General features: G+C 37.9%; 1 protein-coding gene and 1 pseudogene across 5 annotated transcripts; both read left to right on the forward strand.

Annotated features, from left to right (window-relative positions):
• The first annotated feature begins 1183 nt into the window (after positions 1 to 1183).
• LOC131317878 (pentatricopeptide repeat-containing protein At5g04780, mitochondrial-like) lies at positions 1184 to 12053 on the forward strand. 5 transcript variants are annotated; one of them, XR_009197441.1, is made up of 12 exons: positions 8381 to 8552; positions 8746 to 8806; positions 9298 to 9407; positions 9491 to 9565; positions 9693 to 9761; positions 9912 to 10034; positions 10432 to 10556; positions 10895 to 11015; positions 11244 to 11331; positions 11435 to 11495; positions 11885 to 11938; positions 12031 to 12053. XR_009197441.1 is itself a non-coding variant. In XM_058347557.1 (6 exons), exon 1 carries the CDS (start codon positions 1466 to 1468, stop codon positions 4286 to 4288), a length of 2823 nt encoding a protein of 940 aa, XP_058203540.1. In that variant the 5' UTR covers positions 1184 to 1465; the 3' UTR covers positions 4289 to 4426; positions 4509 to 4688; positions 4786 to 4839; positions 5001 to 5117; positions 6483 to 7012; positions 7066 to 7103. The 5 variants fall into 5 exon arrangements, 4 of the variants coding, with proteins under 4 accessions (XP_058203540.1, XP_058203541.1, XP_058203542.1 ...); XM_058347557.1 differs by lacking the exons at positions 8381 to 8552; positions 8746 to 8806; positions 9298 to 9407; ... (7 more) ...; positions 11885 to 11938; positions 12031 to 12053 and adding exons at positions 1184 to 4426; positions 4509 to 4688; positions 4786 to 4839; ... (1 more) ...; positions 6483 to 7012; positions 7066 to 7103; XM_058347558.1 differs by lacking the exons at positions 8381 to 8552; positions 8746 to 8806; positions 9298 to 9407; ... (7 more) ...; positions 11885 to 11938; positions 12031 to 12053 and adding exons at positions 1184 to 4426; positions 7802 to 7873; positions 8033 to 8095.
• Positions 12054 to 12064: 11 nt separating this feature from the next.
• On the forward strand, positions 12065 to 15333 carry LOC131317882 (malate dehydrogenase, cytoplasmic-like; annotated as a pseudogene).
• The last annotated feature ends 5971 nt before the right edge of the window (positions 15334 to 21304 follow it).

Consider the following 21304-nt stretch of genomic DNA (forward strand, 5'->3'; position numbering starts at 1 on the left):
TTGGCGTTACCCCGCCCCAAAATTATGTTATGCATAAAAAACTATTTTTATTCTTGTATTTTTACTCTTACAACTAAAATATCACATAAAATATTAACTATTTCTTTCATTTTGTTTTTAGATAATAGATTTTGTTGAAATTATAATAGTTATTTCATAAACTTTTATTGTTTGTGCTCACTTATTTTAAAATCTAGAAATATTTTCTCAATGAAAAAAAAATTTGAGGGGGGGCGGGTAAACCCGATAGGGGCGGGACGGGGTACCCATAAATTATCCGATCCAGATTTGGGATGGAATCGGAGGCGAGGTTAAATTTTCGAATCGGGGTTGGGGTGAGGCAATATCCGCCCCACCCCGCTCCGTTGCCATTCCTAGCTATCACTCCTCCACGGTCCACACCTCTCTCTCCAAAGATGTACCCCATCTTTTCACAAGAAGCTGCCATTGAACGGTTCAGATCAAGCCAGTGAGTCAGCCTCACAACCCTTAAGCTATGCGACGCCGTTTTCCCCTCTTTTCTCCAAACGACAGATTGACACCTTGTTTGCATCCATTTTAGGGGATCCACATTTTACAAAAATGCTAGGGGTACATATGAGATGTACATATATATTATGTACATATCAGTTTTGTGGGACCTACCTCGGGTCCCACAAAGATGATTCAAACTATATTTTAAACAATTTTTTATAGAGTCCTGTAAAAAATCAGCATAACCCGATATCGGTAAGAATTTTTTTTTTTAATTTGTGGAGGCGAAACTACTTAACTGCTTAGTTTCGCCTCTAAAAATTCAGAAAAAATCCTTACCGATATCGGATTGAGCTAATTTTTTACATGGCTCCATAAAAAGATGTTTTAAAAATAATGAGCGGTTCGAATCATCTTTATGGGATCCGAATTGAACCCCACAAAATTTATATGTAAATTGTATGTACATATTGTATGTACTAATAGCAGCACTCCATATTTTAGTGCTTCTGTCGAGTTACGAGGGTACAAGAACAGAGCTTCACTACCAATTGATCCGGCGACTACGAACGATTCACTCTGGTTCTTCATCTCGGTAATTTGATTCATTGATCTCTCGGCTTTGTGGTTGATTTGGTTTCCTTTTTTTTTTTTTGAACTTTATTTGGTTTCGTTTTGATCTTGATCTGGCTGTGAGTGGAGGTTCGAAACGGAAAAAAATCGGTTTTGAGGGAAAGAGGGAAACGACGTCGCATGGCTTAAAGGGTTGGAAGGCTGAATTGCTGGCTTGATCTGAACCGTTCAATAGTCTTATTAATGCGTTGTCAGATTTGTGTGAAAAGATGGGATAGATCTTTGGAGAGAGAGATGTGAAGAGGATCCGGGGCCGCTGTGGACGGGTTTGTTTGAAAAACAGAAGAAAGGACCCAATTGGTTAGAGGAATTTACCAAGAGAGACAGACATCAGTGAAAGTGAAAGGGGCAGAGTTTTATGAATGCTATCAAATGGACCATGAAACCTCGACAGTTATTTTCCCTCCAAAAGAACCCGCTCCCCCAACTACTTTACCGTCCCTTTAAACGCTTCATCCAAACCTCACCTGAGTATTCCTTTGACCAAAACACCACACCCAAGTCACACTTAATTGAAAAAAGCAACAACTTCACACCCACCACGTCCATTTCCTACTCAAAGCTGCTATCAAACTGCTGCCAAACCAAGTCTCTTATTCCAGGTCTACAAACCCATGCCCACATTACCCGGATCGGGTTATCAAACGACAAGAACCTGCGAAACCATTTGGTTAATTTGTACTCCAAGTGTGGGGCTTTTGGGTATGCACGTAAACTGATCGATGAATGTCCTGAACCAGATTTGGTCTCTTGGTCTGCTTTGGTATCTGGGTATGCTTGGAATGGGTTTGGCAAGGAAGCCCTATTGGCTTTCCGCGAAATGCACTTGTTGGGTCTTCGGTGTAATGAGTTCACTCTCCCAAGTGTGCTCAAGGCATGCTCAATCACAAAGGGTTTGATGCTAGGGAAGCAAGTTCATGGGCTTGTCATGGTAACAGGGTTCGAGTCGAATGTTTTCATCGCGACTACTTTGGTTGTGATGTATGCGAAATGTGGTGCACTAGAGGATTCAAGGATATTGTTCGATTTGATGCCGGAAAGAAACGTTGTTTCTTGGAACGCGTTGTTTTCTTGTTATGTGCAGAGTGATATATTTGAGGAAGCATTGGGTTTGTTTCGAGAAATGATCTTAAGAGGAATAAGACCAGATGAGTATAGTTTGTCGTGTATATTGAATGCTTGTACAGGGATGGGGGATATCAATCAAGGGAAAAGAATTCATGGGGATTTGATAAAACGGGGGTATGATTCTGATCCATTCTCTGCAAATGCACTTGTTGACATGTATGCAAAAGGTGGAGATCTTCAAGACTCAATGGCTGTTTTTGAAGGAATTGGAAAGCCTGATATTGTCAGTTGGAATGCTATTATTGCTGGTTGTGTTCTTCATGAGTACCATGATTGGGCTTTAAAATTGTTTAGGCGGATGAAAAATTCAGGAACTTGCCCAAATATGTTCACCTTGTCGAGCGCTCTAAAAGCCTGTGCTGGATTAGGACTCGAAAAGTTGGGTAGACAGTTGCACTCGGTTTTGCTAAATATGAATATTAAATCGGATCCATTTGTGAGTGTCGGCCTTATCGACATGTATTGCAAATCTGGTTTGTTGGAGGAAGCAAAGGCGGTTTATTGGCTGATGCTGCAAAAGGACTTGGTAGCATTGAATGCCATTATATCTGGACTGTCACAGAAAGGGGAAGAGATAGAAGCTCTTTACCTTTGTAGTGATATGTATAAAGAAGGAATAGGATTGAACGAGACAACTATGTGTGCAATCCTCAACTCCACAGCTAGCTTGCGAGCGGTCAACATTTGCAAACAAGTTCATGCACTTTCTGTAAAATCGGGTCTTCAATCTGACGTCTATGTTTCAAACAGCCTCATTGATTCGTACGGGAAGTGTGAAAATGCAGAAGACGCATGTAAAGTTTTTGAAGAGTGCCCATTTGGTGATTTGGCATCTTTTACTTCGATGATTGCATCTTATGCTCAATGTGGAAAAGGAGAAGAAGCTCTAAAGCTTTATATCAAGATGCAAGATATGGAGCTTAAGCCAGATCCATTTGTTTGTAGTTCCCTTCTTAATGCCTGTGCTAATCTATCTGCTTACGAACAAGGGAAACAAATTCATGTCCACATCTTAAAATTCGGATTCATATCGGATGGTTTTGCTGGAAATTCTCTTGTCAATATGTATGCCAAGTGTGGAAGTGTAGATGATGCTGGTCGAGCTTTTTCAGAGATACGCGATAGAGGCATTGTCTCGTGGTCTGCTATGATTGGTGGACTTGCTCAACATGGGCATGGAAAAGAAGCTCTCAATTTGTTCAATGAGATGCTTAAAAATGGCATCTCCCCAAATCATGTAACTTTAGTTAGTGTCCTCTATGCATGCAATCATGCTGGCTTGGTAACCGAAGCAAAAAAATACTTTGAGTCAATGAAAGAGTCATTTGGGATTGAGCAAACGCAAGAGCATTATGCTTGCATGATTGATCTACTTGGTCGAGCTGGAAAATTGGACGAGGCAATGGATCTTGTGAATAAGATGCCATTTGAAGCCAATGCTTCTGTTTGGGGGGCTTTACTTGGTGCGGCGAGGATTCATAAAAATATTGAGCTTGGTCGACGTGCTTCTGAGATGCTTTTCACACTCCAACCAGAAAAATCCGGCACTCATGTTCTTTTGGCAAATATTTATGCATCGAATGGAATGTGGGAAAACGTGGCAAAGGTGAGAAGACGTATGAAAGAGAGCAATGTGAAAAAGGAACCAGGGGTAAGTTGGATGGAGGTGAAAGACAAAGTACACACGTTTATTGTCGGAGACAGGAGCCATTCTAGAAGTGGAGAGATATATGCAAAGCTTGATGAGCTGAGGGATCTGATGAATAAAGCTGGGTATGTTCCTATGGTAGAGATTGACCTCCACGATGTTGAAGAAAGTGAGAAGGAGCTTCTTCTTTTTCACCACAGTGAGAAGCTTGCTGTGGCTTTTGGGCTAATTGCCACTCCGCCAGGAGCTCCCATTAGGATTAAGAAGAATCTTCGAGTCTGCTTGGATTGCCATACCGCATTCAAGTTCATTTGTAAAATTGTTTCAAGGGAAATCGTCGTTAGGGACGTAAATCGGTTCCACCATTTCAGAGATGGCTTATGTTCTTGTGGGGATTATTGGTAGGATTTGTGTTTTTGATTGAATTTCCAAAACCAGATGCTGAAGACACGTCAAGGAGCCGAGGTTTATATCATTGATAGGTTGCCGACACCATGTGGATTAGTCCGCTCCAGTGTGGCATTGGATCATCCCAAAACCAAGGTTTTCAAAATCATCATATTTGCATAAAAGTTTGTGAAGTCGATTGTAGCTGTCTGTTGATGAATTGCCTTTATTTCTGTAGTTCTTAATGAATTCATGTAGTGCTCTTAATTGAGCTTAGTTTACCAGAAAACTTGCAACAGTTTGTGACCAACCAGTTTTCTCGGGTTGCTCAAACCGGACGATGCTCCTTCACTGGAAATGGGTCACTTGAGTCTTCTGTATCTTTGTCTGAGCTCAGGGAGATATATTATGTGGTAAGGTACCAGCTCTAGATGAAATTTTGTGCTTATTGTGGTCTTTGAATATTGCCTGCAAATGTTTTTGGTTTTTGGTGGATATTTGTTGCTACTGACCAGGTTGTGCTTGCCTATGGAGCTGAAAGTGATCGAGTTATTAGTATTCCTGGAGAAGTATGTAGAAATTTCTTTGTTTTGTTCTGGTGTGGTTCACTCCTATTTGTTATTATCTTTATGGTATCATTGGCAGACTTGATGGCGTTACATTTTGAAAATGGTGGTTCTCAAAAGCAGCTGTACGTTCTTACCGTCTTTCTTTTGGTTTTCTTTTTTAGGATTTGTCAGGGATACACTTGGGCGGAGAATTTGTTTGGTGGTATAATGGGCACCCTTACTACGGACATTTTGCTCTGGACCTGAAGAGCTCTGATGCAGCGGTTATTATTGGTCAGGTTATTCTCCTTCATCATCAATCTGCATAATGATATACAGAAACACCGAAAGGAATTGTAAGAACAGAGGCAATACAAAGTTACGTGTTGAGCTTTAACAGAGAATTAGACCCAAGATGAAATGTAGCAGGGAAATAGGACTTAGGTAACTCTTAAGTGATATGAACAATCATTTGTTGATTTCAACTTGGAAATACCAATTGGCAATACCTCTTATTGATGACAAAAAGTAAGGAGAAATTCCCCTATTATTATTTTGGTTATATGTCTCTCTCAAGGAGTTGTACCTATACAAGATAAGTTGAGAGAAAATAGATTAAGGTGGTTTGGACCTCTTTTTTTTTGGGTACGTCAGAATTCCGTTTGGACCTATTTACCGTAGACTTGCAGAGGCAATAGTAAAGAAGAGTGACATGATAGTAGTGGATAGTCTGGTTAGGGGAAGAGGAAGACCTAAACTGACTTTGGATACTGTGATACATAAGGACTTGGGCTTGCTAAGTCTAAGCGAAGAGGTAGCCCTAGACAGAGCTCAATGGAAAACAGGATTCATGTAGCCGACCCCAATTGATTGGGACATAAGGCTCGGTTTGGTTTGGTCTGTCTTAAGGACTTTCTGTTTTTCAAATGTTCTTTAAACTTTCAATAGAATCAGAGAAATCTAACCCTCACGAACATGTATATGAACTTACTACTTGATTGTGCATTATTCAATTGTGATGTCAGACGTGATGTCCAAATATTAGCTCACAATGTTTTTAAAGTTGCGCTTTATTCTACTTAAAGCCGCTGATTAAGGATGGCATAGTGCCATTGTATTTCATCGTTCCCAAGCTGCTGTCCATTTTTTATCCTTCCATGTTTGATAGCAGTTTTCAAGGCTGGGATAGGACTGCTAAAGTGGAGGGGTTTAAAGAATTCATGTTTGGTTTGTTTTGGATGCATGGGATTGAGTTATAAACAACAAGCATGTGTTATGGAATCTCTATTGCTGGCTGTGTGAAAAACGAACAAGGAAGGAAAAAGAACAATGACAATTTCCACCAAAATAACAAATTCGTAACCTCCTCTATGAGGTATGGAGTTCGATTATGAATTACCACAAGTCCTTCGAAAACTACTCCTTTCATAGTTGTGGTATAGGATTTGTGTCGTTGTTTGATTCTTCCTGTAAAATATTAATAACCACTTAATAAAGTATGTAGATACTTAAATCTGCAGCTTGATGTGAAATAAAATGTTGCGACTGAAATTGAGCTTCAAATGAATAACTGCATCATTTGGATTAAGGAGCATTGGCCAGCCTTTAATCCAATATAGAGTGATGGTGTGGCTCCTTAGCCCTACTGGTGTCTACAATGCTAGGTCTGCTTGGGAAGCTGTGAGGACTAAATTTCCAGTGCAGCCTTGGGCAAAGGTGGTTTGGTTCAAGAAAAACTATCCATGCTGGGCATTTATTCTTTGGCTAGCTGCTCAAGGGAAGCTGAATACTAAAGACAGGTTACATAAATGGGGGATGACTGCGGATGAAATCTGTCCTTTGCGTAGTAGAGAACAAGAAACTCACAAGCACCTGTTTTTTGGCTGCTCTTTTTCCAAAGATGTGTGGTCTGCAATATGGAACAAGTCTTCCTCTGTTTGTGGGCCTAACTCTCTGGATGAACCCACATTATGTCATCCAAAGATATGGAGTTTGGGGTGGTGCATGGTGGTCCAAATGTAAAACTTAGTTTATATTTGGTACTTTTGAAGTAGTGATTAAGTTTCTTCTTTTGTAGGCAAGATCTGAGCTTCGACACAACGCTGCTACAGTGCAAGTTCCTATTGGATGGAAGATGACTTTCAGGGTCTCGTTGACATTGTGCAGTCAAAATCTTATTATTTTCATGGTTCCAGTGGGTTTATTTCATGATCTCTGAATCTGGTTATTATCTTGTTACCTTTGCAGTGAAAAAATACTCACCCGAAGAAGTACCTCCAAATATGGAGGCGTTAGTCGCCGAGAAGCGGCGTGAACTAATTGAAGTGGTTTCTGAAGTTGATGATAGACTTGCTGAGTTGTTTTTGGCCGACGAACCTATAACATCAGCAGAACTTGAGGTATGTTGGACAATAAAATAGCTATGACCTTTCCTTGGATTATTTTGTGTCCCATATTTCACATGAATGCACTCCCAGCTCAGGACTTGTTGTGTATGTCTTTGGCCTTATTTTGGCAGAAGGGACTGGTTTCTCTCTATGGTTTGAATCATTCGATTGTGTCAAGTTTAATACTCATGTTGATTTCCCATGATAACTAATGGCACTTTTGTTTTACACATCGTTGACTCCGTTACTTTTGATTGTCTTAGTCTATTTTGTGAGGAGCATCTGAAGTTGGTTTAATGTAACGATACCATGCTCTCTCTTTTTTGTTTGTTTAAAAGTACAGAATCAACAATGGTCATCCACTGACCTGGATATCTTTTTCTCATCTTACATGTTGACTGTGTGTTATTGGTGATTTGCTAAAAAAAGTAATTTTACACGAGTGGGACGGTATTGTTTTGTCCTTTGATTTTCTATCGTTTTGAAAACTATTTACCAATAGTTTTTGTTCGAATTGTGGTGTAACATTTGTGCTAGAATTTTTATATTAATTATTATTATTATCCTTACATTGGTGATTTTTGTTCTTCGAGTAGAGGGCAATTCGCAGAGCTACTATAGCATGAAAGTTCATACCAGTATTCATGGGCATTGCATTTAAAAATAAGGTATTTTTGCTGCATCGCTCTCTAGGTTCTTTTCCTTTATTCTGTTTCTTTTTCCATACTCCTTTTTCAGTTGATGGTAGTACTATAATATGGAGTATAATCTACCTGCTTGTACAACTATGATTTTTTTTTTTCCCTTGTGCCATTTGTGGACTACAGGGAGTGCAACCACTTCTTGATGGTGTCCTTAGTTATTTGCCTTGCCCCACAGAAGTTAGTAACTACGCTCTTGACCAAAATAACAATGAAAGGAACTTGGAGAAACAGGTCGTTGCCGAATTGGGTCTGTGGTTTAGGCTGGTGTTTGCTTAGTTTATTCATGTATTCTATTATACTGCAGGAATTAACTTTTTAAAACCTTTTCTTAGCTAGACCAAGTCATGTTTGACAAGGGAAAACAAATAGCAACAGAATCCTAGATAGATTGGATTGTGTGTTCAATTGGTAAAAATTGGCACCAGAAGTGATAGTTTAATTTGGTAGACTTTTCATCAGTGTGAAGACGAACAATACGATTGCAAAAATGGTTGTTCTTGTTATGATGGAGTTATACTAGTATTTAGCTCACTTTTTCTGTAGACATGACCTGATTTTCTGCTTTCAATTCACTTTCTGAATTCCTGAAGTTATTTTGCTACAGGTACCTCGCTTAGGTCGGATGCATTCAAATGAGATGGAGGTAGGTTCTTTTGTACTTTTTTCAATGCTTCTATTCAATTTGTCAAGTAATGCAACTGTGGAATCTCTCCGGGTGCTTGGGCAAATTGAGTGAATCCTTGAGAGTCAAGCAGCATTCTCTCAAGTCTTTTTTTAGTCTTACCCTTTATTTGGTTAATGTTATTTCCTTTTTCTTGGTGCCTTTTATCCTATAGGAAATTCAAGAGGCACATGCCGGGTAAATAGTTGCTGTATTTGGAGTAGATTGTGCTTCAGGTATCCATTTCCTAGCTCCATATATGCAAACTTATAGTCTATCATTTTCGAAGTTCTTTTTGCTTGGGCGTTAGACAAGCATGGCCAAATAGACATTTCAAATAGTCTTCATTTCATATTTGGACTTAGTCATTTCAAATGTCAGTCTGTTTTTTGCAATATTTGGATCTTGAAGATTTTCAATTTTTTCCTATACTCCTCATCTTGGTCTTTGTTTTTTGTTTTTTTTCCATGTGTTATTTTTTACTATCATGATGCAAACAGACAATAGATCTTGTGAAAGTGGTTTTTTTTTGGACGTTTGACAAGCAAGGCCAAAATGGATATTGATAGGCTCTGTTAATTACTTTCTCTTTTTTCAACTACCAGGCATTTTCTTGCAATATTGGGAGCCGGAGTGCTATATTCCTTCATAGACTGCTTATCTTGGTCTTTGTTGATTTTCAGACTTCATTTTGTAATCAACCCCGATTATTATTTTGTGTCACCAGGAGATACTTTCACCGATGGATCAGTTAGATATACCATGACGTCTATGAACGTCCCGGAGCCAGTGATGTCCTTAGCTGTTTCACCAGTTTCTAAAGATTCTGGAGGACAAGTGTGTATTTTACCTTGAATGTGTTTTTGATGGTTGTGTAGGCGTAAATTAAAGGATAACCTTCTCTTACCCTCTTTTTGCAGTTCTCGAAAGCTTTGAATTGCTTTCAGAGAGAGGATCCTACTTTTCGGGTTGGTTTGGATGCGGAGAGTGGCCAGGTGTGACTTCTTGCTGTGTCATTTTTTCCTCCTTGTACTTGGGTCTGTTTTAGGAGGTGGGTGTGTATTTGCCTATTGAAGAACTCTATCATGTTTTCCATTCACTCCTTAATGTTTTCATGGGCAGACGATTATTTCTGGTTTGGGAGAGCTGCATTTGGGCATACATGTGGAACGCATTCAAAGGGAATATAAGGTGCCAAGTCCTATACTAGTTAATACCTTTGGACATCTCTAATTACTAAAAACTGAAATGTCATCTGTTACATTCCCCCAAGAAAATGTCAATGCGGGTTATTTATCATTCTATTTCCCCCTAATTTTTTCTTGATTTGCCCTTGAGCAGGTTGATGCAACTGTTGGAAAACCTCGTGTTTAACTTCAGAGAGACTGTAACTCAACGTGCTGAATTTGATTATTTACACAAAAAGCAAACTGGAGGACAAGGTCAATATGGAAGGGTTACTGGGTAAGTTCTGAGCATACTTCCTTTAGTGGCAAGTATTTTTTTATCATGTCCTTATTATTGTCGCCTATATAACACCCCTAATGTCTCGTGTATATGGTGCTTTTCATTATGTCAATCCAATAATATTTCAGATTCAGAACCAGAAACTGGTCATTACTGTTTCCATACTGGAAATTCAGGGAGTCCCTCAATTTTTATGAACTGGAGGTGGCAAATTGAGTCTCATCAAGGGCTCACAAATTGCATTGTGCAGTCCCTACGCCATTGTTTTAATTTTTATTCCAAAGTGTGTAATATGGTTACTTAGATGGAGTTTTATCAGCCTTTGCATGTCTCATGTTTAGTTTCTTTGAATTATAGTAGTTGCTTGGATTATGATTTGAATTTTTTATTGCAGGTATATTGAACCACTTCCACATGGGTCATCAACAAAGTTTGAATTTGAAAACATGATCGTAGGTTAAGCGATACCGTTTAATTTTATTCCAGCGATTGAGAAGGGATTTAAAGAGCTGCCAATTCGTACGTTCTATGAACTATTTTACTTTTCTGCAAGGAAAATACAGTATCATATGTTGTGTATTTCCTTGTTTATTTTTCTTCTCACTCACACTCACACTCTCGTTCTCTTTTTCTCAGTTTCATTTTCCGTTGTACTGTGGAACGTTATTGTCCATTTTCATTTTTTATGATGGTAATGGGGGGTGGTTCTTATTGGTAGTTGTTGTCTTATCAACTACCACTATCATCACCCCCTACTTCTATCAATCTTTACTACTCTATTATAAAATGAATGTGAACTTATACTACGTTGGTTTGGCTATTTGTTGTTCATAATATGAATCCTGTTGTGTGTATAGGGGTTCGTTAATAGGTCATCCGGTAGAAAATATCCGTGTTGCTTTGACAGATGGTGCATCCCATGCTGTGGATTTTAGTGAACTTGCATTCAAGTTAGCTTCCATTTATGCATTTAGAAAGGTACTTCTTACATCCCAAATCAAAAGTGGAATCTCATATTTGATGAATTTGCAGTTTGAGCTGCTCTCTCTCTCTCCTTTCTTTTTTTTGTTCTGGGAATGGGTTCCATTTTGGCTGTGGAGGTTTTTCTTTCCTGTATGTTTGGGTCGGGGGTTGGTTGTATATTTATTGTGTCGTTGTGATTAACCTCTTTTACAAGGCTTTTAATACTGCCACTTTATGAAACAGTGCTACCCAGAAGCAAGACCTGTTATTTTGGAACCGATAATGCTAGTGGAACTGAAAGCACCAACAGAGTTTCAGGGCACTGTGACTGGTGATATTAACAAGTGGGTCTATTGGTTTATTTTTCATAACAACTTGTTAGTTCAATCTATTCCTCTACTTTCTGAAGTACTGCTTCCATCTGTTATAGACAGGAGAAAAGGTGTGATTGTTGGGAATGACCAGGATGGAGATGACTTAGTAATCACTGCCCATGTATGCATAATTTTGCTCTTGTCCTTAAGTTATCACAAAATTTTATAGTGCTTCCTACCATAATTTTCTGTTTTAGCACTGACTGAAAGTTATGTTTTTATATCTTGTGCCGTTCAAAAAAAAATGTTTTTTATATCTTGTTCCTTTTTTGGTACGAAACTGTGTGAGAGAAATCCAAAACATCTAGTGTTAATAAAAATCGGTTCTTTTCCAAAAACTTATGAGAAAGCTAGTTTTGGAGAATTGTTCTGTTATTTTCAATAGAAATTGCAACCAAACAAAGTTGTTTCGGATTAGCTTGGCAAGGTAGATATCATCGTTGATGATGATATTGATTGTCTTTCTACATTGCATGTAGTTTTATGAAGAATCATTTCTTGAATTTTCAGGTGCCTCTCAATAATATGTTTGGGTACTCGACATCTCTTCGTTCAATGACACAGGTGAAGCAGATCAATATACAAATGCAAAATTCTCTATGTATTGCTTAAACTGCAATCAAGATGTGATAGATGTATCTTGTTAAATTCTGCAGGGTAAGGGTGAGTTGACAATGGAATACAAAGAACATTTACCAGTTTCTCAAGACGTAGAGATGCAACTTGTGAACAATCACAAGGCCTCCAAGGCAGCCGAATAGCCAGGTTCATGGTTTTGAAGTCCCCAATGCAACCACAGAGCCGTTTGCAAGGCTATCTGCAAATAATTAGGGTTTTGTTATGATCATTCTCCTATGCACTTACATAGGTTCGCTTTTTATTTCTTTTTTGTTACTATTGTTACTATCATTCTTCTTGTTCTACAGTTATTGCAATAAACACGTTCATCTCCATCACAAACAGTCTTCTGTATCTTGGGCAGCTTTTGTGAAAATCTGCTATAGAGGTTCTACAGTTGTTGCAATAAACACGTTCATCTTCATCACAGCAGATGAATTATATTCCACTTTTAATCTCTTGGTTGACTGGATGTGTTGTTTAACAGGTGTTGTTGCAACTACTGATGCCATTGAGGATTGTAAAGGTGTTGATATTGCAACCATGGTTGGCGGATTCCCCCGGAAGGAGGGAATGGAGCGGAAGGATGTGATGTCCAAAAATGTATCCATTTACAAGGCCCAAGCTTCAGCTTTGGAACAGCATGCCTCTCCAAATTGCATGGTGAGATGGGTTAATTGCAAAGCAGTTCTGATGATGTAGTTGATGATCACTGTGCTATGGATATTTTTTGGCAAGCCTTTGAATCAGGAGATGCTCTCTTGATGCCGTATTAAGATGCATTAATCTATGGTAAATTTATCTCAGGCATTGATATTGGCTAAAACTTGACTTATGGTCGTAAACCCTAGTATTGGACGTTTAGCTCTCTCTTCTGCCTATTGCTTCGAAAGCCTGTCATGTTTTCCATAAAGTAGTCACTAGGCAACTCCCTTTAGGACATTGGATGTAGTTATTAATTTACTTTTTGTCTAAAGTTGCAAAGCATAGCCTCTCTCATTCTAGCATGTGCAAAAACCCAAAATATGTTCTAGATGGTTGAATGATCTGTAGATTTTAGTCATTGTTAATTCCCACAATATTACCATTAATTGTTCTTGGTAAGAGAACACCTTTTGCCTCTGCCAATCTTTTTCATTTTGTACTTCTGCTGAGTTCTGCATACTTATCCTATTGGCAGAAAATCAGAGATTTCTTTTAATCTGCATACAGGGTAAGTAAATCCCATTTTTTCCGTTATTCACTTTGCGCTTAGATGTAGTGCTGGAGATCCACAAATCCATCTGCTATGTCTAGGCGTTTCTTGGTGATTCCTATATAGGTACTAGTGGTTGCTTACCCGGCCAACACCAATGCACTCATCCTGAAAGAATTTGCCCCTTCAATACCAGAGAAAAATATCACATGCCTTACAAGGCTTGACCATAACAGAGCCCTAGGCCAAATATCAGAGAGCTGCAAGTTCATGTTGGTGTTGTGAAGAATGCAATCATCTGAGGGAATCATTCTTCAACTCAGTACCCTGATGTCAATCATGCAACTGTAAGCACCAGCGCTGGACTGAAACCTGTCAGAGAACTTGTTGGTGATGACAATTGGTATTCCTATCATTCTATTCTGCCTTTTTTATTTTCGAGATGGTCCTTACGTGCATATTATCTTTGATAATTTAATAGGATGAGAACGTTGGGAGATCATGTTACATGGTCTTGGGTAGAACTCGACCCCAAATGCTAGTTATTGAAGTGAGGGTGCCCTCACGCTTATATACTTCAGATTACTTTGGTACCCAGGCGATGTGGGACTCTGCTTCACACCCTGCCTCATGCGCAACCTGCTCACTCGGCAACACCTGCCGTGTGCAGGCCAGAGACACACACCATACCCATCTCTGGGACCTAGCTCTGATACCATGTTAAATGGTCTTGGATAGAACTCGACCCCAAAAGCTAGCTAATGAAGTGAGGGTGCCCTCATGCTTATATACTTCATATTACTTTGGTACCTAGGCCATGTGGGACTTCGCTTCACAGATCAAACTAGAAGATAAATTTTAAATATAAAGATAAACCAAGGGGATTTTCTGGAAAATATGAACAGAGCTGACTCCTCTCTGCATCTCTCTCCCAGGTTTCGTCCACTTAATTATGCAGTTAATCATCCATGTTAAACTTTATTTTGCAGCTAAAATGGACACTTAAACATGCTTGATTAAGATGCCCATCCTTCAATTCCATTGAGCAGAATTTCTGAAGAAATAAACATTTGTTTCCTAAGAAGATATGTGTAATGTGACTAATGTCATAGTTACCTATCTTGGAATCCCTAAGCATTTCCCGCCCAAAGATTTAGGGTCATTTTTTTTAAAAAGTGCTCACATATGACAATCACACAAAGATTTAAGGTAATTTTTAAAACTGCTCTCGCATAGGATCCGAGGTTAGGTATAGTTGATAATCGAATCCATTGAATTCAGCAATGTAGCAAACTAACAATGTTACAACAATCCAATCTTGTTTTCCCACATAGGCATCTTTTTTTACTGTTGGATTAGATTTACTAAGAGCACCGAATTTCTGAATGTCTCAGGCTAAATACCGAGTTCATTGCTACTGTGCAACAGCGTGGCACAGCTATAATCAAAGCACGAAAGCTGTCTAGTGCATTATCTGCTGCAAGTTCTGCTTGTGATCATATACATGATTGGGTTCTTGGGACTCCCATGGTTAGAGTTTCTTCACTAACAATTTGGTGTTGCAAAATTATTGCTATTTCTCTCTGTATACTATTATCAGCATCCGCTTGTTTATTTATTTTGCATTTCATTGCTTCATTCGGGGAATGTGGGTTTCAATGGGAGTGTACTCAGATGGGTCTTATGGAATTCAACCTGGCCTTATTTACTCTTTTCCTGTTACTTGTGAGAAAGGAGAATGGAAGATTGTGCAGGGTAAGTTTCAATGCTATATAAACTGTTGCAAAAATCATTTCACTTATGCCTAAGCAAATGAGACGGAAAAAGGAAAGTCAAACCTGACTCCAGATATGTTTCCTTTGTAAAACCGAGATTATGGTTGATCTAACCAACTCTATTTCAACTGTAGTCAGGGCCGGCAATATATTTTGTTGTAACTGGGACAGACTATGCTTCTTACATTAACTAATGAAATGGGTTCTGCCCTTTGTCGGCAAGGAAGAGAAATGACATAAGAAAGCTACCAAAAGTTTTACCTTTCGTAACTGTCATAGCAACTACACCAACAAAGAAAATAAACAGTTTAATGCAAAATGAAGGATACAAACCGATGTCTTTTGGACATCTGTAGACACCACACCTTCTTGTGAGCCAAAGAAGCATTGACGATGCTGAACCATTCGTCTATTCTGAAAGGGGTTTTGGATCATTCTCACGACGGTCCACCATGTCCATAATTTTCTTGGGAATTTCAATTTTAACGTCGTCTCCGGATTCTTCGTTGAGCCCGATGTCGAAATTATATTCAAGGGAAGGGCTAACCTCTTGAAAGAGAGAAAAGTTGTTTATCTCCTCTGTGTGATCGTTAGATAAAATGCAGTAATATTTGAGAGTAGTTTGTGCAAATATGCATGTACTTGTTGTGTTTATACTGTTTTCTCCTACAACTTCCTTCGGCGTCCATGTTCAGTGGATGTTATCGTTTATCAATATGTTCTTATTCGTCATAATATTGATGTCAAAAACGTACCCCACGTGGTGAAAAATAAGAAAACTACATGAATTTCACGTTTTATATCTCACTAGAAATTGCCCGTGCCTGCTCGAATATGGAATTGATATGATGAAGGATCTGTGTCCATTAAGGCCTCTAAAGTTCCTACCCGATTTGTGTCTATTAAGGCCTTTAAAGTTTCTACCCGAAACAACACATAATCAGCCGAATCTCCATTCCAATTCACTGCAATGGAACAAACACAAAATCATTGTGTAACACCCATGCCAAACGAAGCCATTTAATTCACACCTGTAAAATAAAATCATGAAGATACGGTAGATACCAAATCTTTATTTCAAATGGAATGAGATAACATAACAAATGCAACATCATATTTCAGAATGATTGTAGGACCTGTCTAAAGGCAAGACATAACATAATTAATTCGAAACCCAACCTAAATTAACTGTGGTGCCATAATATTGACCACCCCTCCAACAATTCTAATTTCTCTAAAAATATTCTATTTCTTGTTAATAAACTTCAAAGAGGGTCTTTCTAATAAATTTCAAAATTTCAGTAAATGAAATTTAGAAGGAAAAAACTAACAGTTTACTAAATAAGCGCAACAGTCAAAACAACAAAAAAGGTATAATCAAATGAAATTTCTAATCAAGTCAATTTTTTTTTTAGTCTCCAACCTCGCCGGCCGGATCAATGCAGTCGCCCAATGCCACCAGCATCTGAGCCCTAATTCCCTCCAACTCCTTCCTACCCGTCATAAACCTCCAAATCCCTTCCCCGCCCATCCTCCTACAGTAAAACCTTAGCTTCATCAACCAGCTCCCTTCAAGTACATCCCTTAGTAAAAGGTTTTATCTAATCTACTGAACAAAGGGAACGTGACTGCATGAATATAAGGTCCAACTCCAACAATGAATGGGAAGCCCTAGCAATAACACAACAATTGAGACTTCTGATGCTAAGACGATTGTGATCAAGTTATTTATACATATATACAAAGAGCAAAAAATTGTCTCGTATGTTCTCGTTTATACACGTTCACAATAGACATGCTCAATCGTGTACATGAAGAAAGGAAAAATGTATTACCTTCGGTTATAGCAAGAACCCCAAAAACTGATGACATAGCTGCATGAAAAATAAAAAAACATCAGTATTAGAAGAATCTAGGGCCGTGCGCGGAAGTAGTAGGAAGCTCAGCTTATGAAAGAGATAAGTGTCCAAAAATTAGGAGGCAACAACATATAGCTCCTGCTTTATGATCGCACAATGAAGTTCAAAACTAAAGAACACAATACCTTTTGAGCGAGCAATACTCTAACTTCCTTCTATTGATCCAAAATTATTTTTGTCTTCAGACCAACACCAACTCACTGTACAATAACACTGACTTTACCCAAGCAGATTAAACTTCTAAGCAAGTATCAATTCTGCATTACTCTTCATCTACCCAACCCATCCGATTAAACAACAAATAGTTTAACACTTTTATCCCTAAGGCTGAAATTACATAGTGTTGGGGTGCATACGGAACTGTCGTTGATGATGGCCGCATCGACGATTATTGTGAAATCAGTCTCGTTGAAACTGTCTTGAATCAAGTCCCCTTCTTGAGTTTGTGAAGGGGGAGAGAAGCTAACCACACTGGATATAAGTTGGATAGGAACCCAATCACATTATTTTGCTTAGGGTTTTAAACTAAATAAAAGTAATCACAGAAAACTATGATAGAGAATAAATCAATAAACTCACCTTTTTGGATTTAACACCGCCGCGCCGTCGATCAGAAATCACTAAAAGGTAGAGAAATCAAATAGCAGACGATGGTGGTTTGTGGTGGTGTACGATGGTACTGGTGGCGATGGTTGTGGTAACTTCCGAAAGGTGCTGATCGGAGTTTAGTGGTGATGGCGAGCGAGGAGTGGCACTTGAACTTTGAATGATCTGGTTTGAACCAGAGAGAGACGTGGTGATGAGTATTTGGAAAAAGGAAAATCAATTGCAAAAGGTAACAGGGAGAAACATTTCATTTAGGTAATATTCCTAAATGATGAATGATGAACGATGAACAGAGGATTTATTGGGACTTGGGAGGAAAACTTGTATTTTTCATTTAGGTAATATTCCTGATCGAAAAAGTATTTTATAAATCTTCATGCAATTTTTGAAAAAAATTCTATTTCCAAGTTAGTATGCTAATCGAAAATGTATACTGTAAGTTATTAGCACGTGGTTTGGCTTCACAATCCGGGTTGACTAATTTTTTTTTCCTTTACTCAATGTATTTTCGCATTTATCAATTTTGTGTTAATTTTTGTAAATTATTATTAGTTAGTCTCGAATGAAGGAATTGAAAGAGTAAAATTATGATCCACATTTAAATTTTTTGAAAAAGAAAGAAAATTTTGAGTTTGGATCATAATTTTTTACTTTTTTGATTTCTCTCATCGAGACGCACCAATAGTCTACAAATTTGACGCAAAACTAATAGATACAAAAAATAATAATGACGGATGGCATAATTGATATTATAGAAGGTACATATTTTTTCAACGGCTGAGATCTACAGGTAGAAAGGCTAACGACATATTTGGAAAGGATGGTACAAATGCAAAAACATACTTCTAATTACCCGAAATCATAGTTCGGGTAATTGATATTGTAGAAGGTGGAAAAGATTTCGGAGATTGAAAGGAATTTGGAAATATTACCTTTAGAGCCTATAATTAAAGGAATGAATAGGTGGGATTTAAAATACAATCAGCCGTAAAAATACAATAAGGAATTAATAGTAGGTTTCCAAATATAATTTTAGCCATACTATCCGTTAATCTCAGCCGTAGAAAAAATGTGTACCGATCCTAGGGTCCAAAATATAGGAGGAAATTTAGGGGATTTGAAAACTTCCCTGTCATATTATATAGATACTACTCCGTTTTAAGGAAACAACGTAATTATCAACTTTAACAAACAAAGAATGTTTTCTTTTAGTATATGAATCAAAAAAGGTTTGTTTCGTTTTTGAATGTTAAAAAATCAACCTAAAAGGAAATTATTGAATTGGATGTAGGAAAATTAAATAGGAAAACCTTCTTAAGGAAACAACGTAAAAGCAATTAATTGAAAGGATTTATCGGTCATAAGGTTAGGGGAGTTTATATTAGGAAGTACTCTCTCGATCAAACGGCTACAACTAACATGAAATATTAATCGGATGGTTGTAGAGGGTGCTGGATTTATATGTATAGACAAAAACCGCTCTGTTTTATAATATAGACTAGTAATTGCCCGTGCCTAAAGGCACGATGCAACACCTTCGGAGCACAACTAAATGGAATTACCCTCTTTTCTGACCAACCCAAAAAAAAATTCTAGATTTCGATCACGATCTTATTGTTATTTTAAATAAGCTTCAAACAATATCCATCTAATTAGATTCAATTAAGCAGATATATGAAAAAAAAAATCAATCTACAACAACGAATAAAGAGAAACCTGTCTAAATTTCAGGACAAAGTATAGTCACAACTTAGGCGAATTAAACCACTGCATAATGACATGCTCTTTCCAACCGCCCTAACTTCCGCCAAAACATATATGCAAAGGGTCAGGACAATGACTACCTACTGTTTTTTTTTGCTTCAACATACAATGCCACAAAATCAGTTCATCACCGATTTGAAAACCAAGAAAAATTAAAAGAAAGATGGATATGGGAAATAGAGTCGAAACTAATATGATTACAATAGCTCGTATGTTTGGACGCGGATATCAATTCCCTTCCTTGAGGGTCTTCTTAATGGTGATCATAGACATAACCATTAGTATACACACAAGTCGCAGCTGTGAAGAATCATGTAGTATAATACTGTAATATTGCTTATCGAATCAATTTCAATTTACATCACTTTGATCTACCCAAAAAATATACCAGTACATCACTTTGATGAAAACCTGTACATACACTCTCTTACGTAGTATTTTATATCTATCTTTTTGACTCCATTTATTTATGTGAATGTATGATATCAATTGTAAATAATCATTTTATCCAGGGCCCAACAAGACCGTCAATTGTGGACCCCATAGAATCCTCAGGAAGTTTCGGCCTATAAAACAACACAACTCTGTCTCTCTCGCCCAATAGAGTTGCCGTTACATTTTCTAATCATCTCTCTCTCTCTCTCTCTCTCTCTCTCTCTCTCTTGTGTGTGTTGGCGTGTGTGCATACATTTCCGTAACCATATACTAACGTTTGTACCAGTTCGATGGACGGGATAAAAAAAAATTATTGGTTTATTTTTAATTCCGTGTATCAAACGGACAAAAATGCTAGTTAATAAAAAAGATAGTTTAATTATTTGGTTCCGTGTTCGATGCACGTTAACATTTGTTTTATTCTATAAACTGAAAGACGTGTGATGAAAATAAATTTGGAATACCACGTAACGGTGTCTAGTGACATAGAATAATTTTTTCTCTCTCCCTCCCTCTCTCACGTTTCCCCCCTCCTCCTCTCTCTCCCACTTCCCCACATTTTTCTCTCTATCTCTCTCTCTCTCTCTCTCTCTCTCTCTCTCTCTCTCTCTCTCTCTATTTTTTCTAAACAAAAAAAAAAAGTGAAAAACCCAAGAAATTAGGAATGAGGGTTTAAAGATTGTGGGGCTCAGACACATTCCTATAGTATATTGATAGATAGATCTATTTGGTATGTATAGATTATCTAATTACTGAATTGGACATCCAAATGATAAAAAAAACTTGCAATTCGATCTCCAACTAAACACTCCAAGGATCTCATGCATCCACTTGAATATTCTAGTAAAAGTCGGTCTGCTAGGCCCAATGGTCGAATTTCATACATCTTTTAGATATTATTTTTTGATAACTCGGTGTCCGAGCCAGTTTATATGCATCTCAATTAAATCCTTATCAATCGCACAGTCTACTAATGGAGGCCATTTAAAGTTGAGACAGAGTTCCGTGTGGACTGCTCACCTATAAAAGTTAATAGCGCTTCAAACTTGAGATGAAAGAGCGAATCCCTAAGTTTCAAAACTTTATGACCATGCCTACCCTTTGAGATTCATGAATTAATCAGTCAAATATAGAGTAAGGGGGGATTACATTTGCTAACTAGATATCCTCCTCTCCTCTATGATATAGAGTCAAGGGGGGATTACCTTTTGAGATTCATGAATTAACTAGGCCTAGTTTCGGGGAGGTTTCGCTTGCCATTTCCCTCCCTATTTTGGACAATTTAGCCCTTTATTCTTGGGTGGTAGTTTTTGGTCTATTGGGTTATATGGTCATTTTACTTTTGCCACTTAGCCTGTTTGGATGGAGGATTTTGATTTTGAGTGGATATAGAAGAAGAGTGGATTTGAGGATTGATATGGAATGAGGGGTGATATGTAAGAAGAGTGGACCCACTTCATCAAAAGGGTGAATTTGTAATCCAGTGTTTGTATATTTTTTTGAGGAGGGGATATAGAAGGTGGATATGAAGAGATTAGTTGTCAAATGACTCAATTGCCCCCAGTTTATATTTTAATGGACAAATTAGATTAATTTTATTATAATTGTGATAAATATA

This window comes from Rhododendron vialii, chromosome 2a (assembly GCF_030253575.1).
Source record: "Rhododendron vialii isolate Sample 1 chromosome 2a, ASM3025357v1".
Classification (NCBI taxonomy): domain Eukaryota; kingdom Viridiplantae; phylum Streptophyta; class Magnoliopsida; order Ericales; family Ericaceae; genus Rhododendron; species Rhododendron vialii.

Bases quoted from the DNA above. Each gene is read 5' to 3' on its own strand.
- LOC131317878 (XM_058347558.1), top strand. From the start codon at position 1,466: ATGAATGCTATCAAATGGACCATGAAACCTCGACAGTTATTTTCCCTC.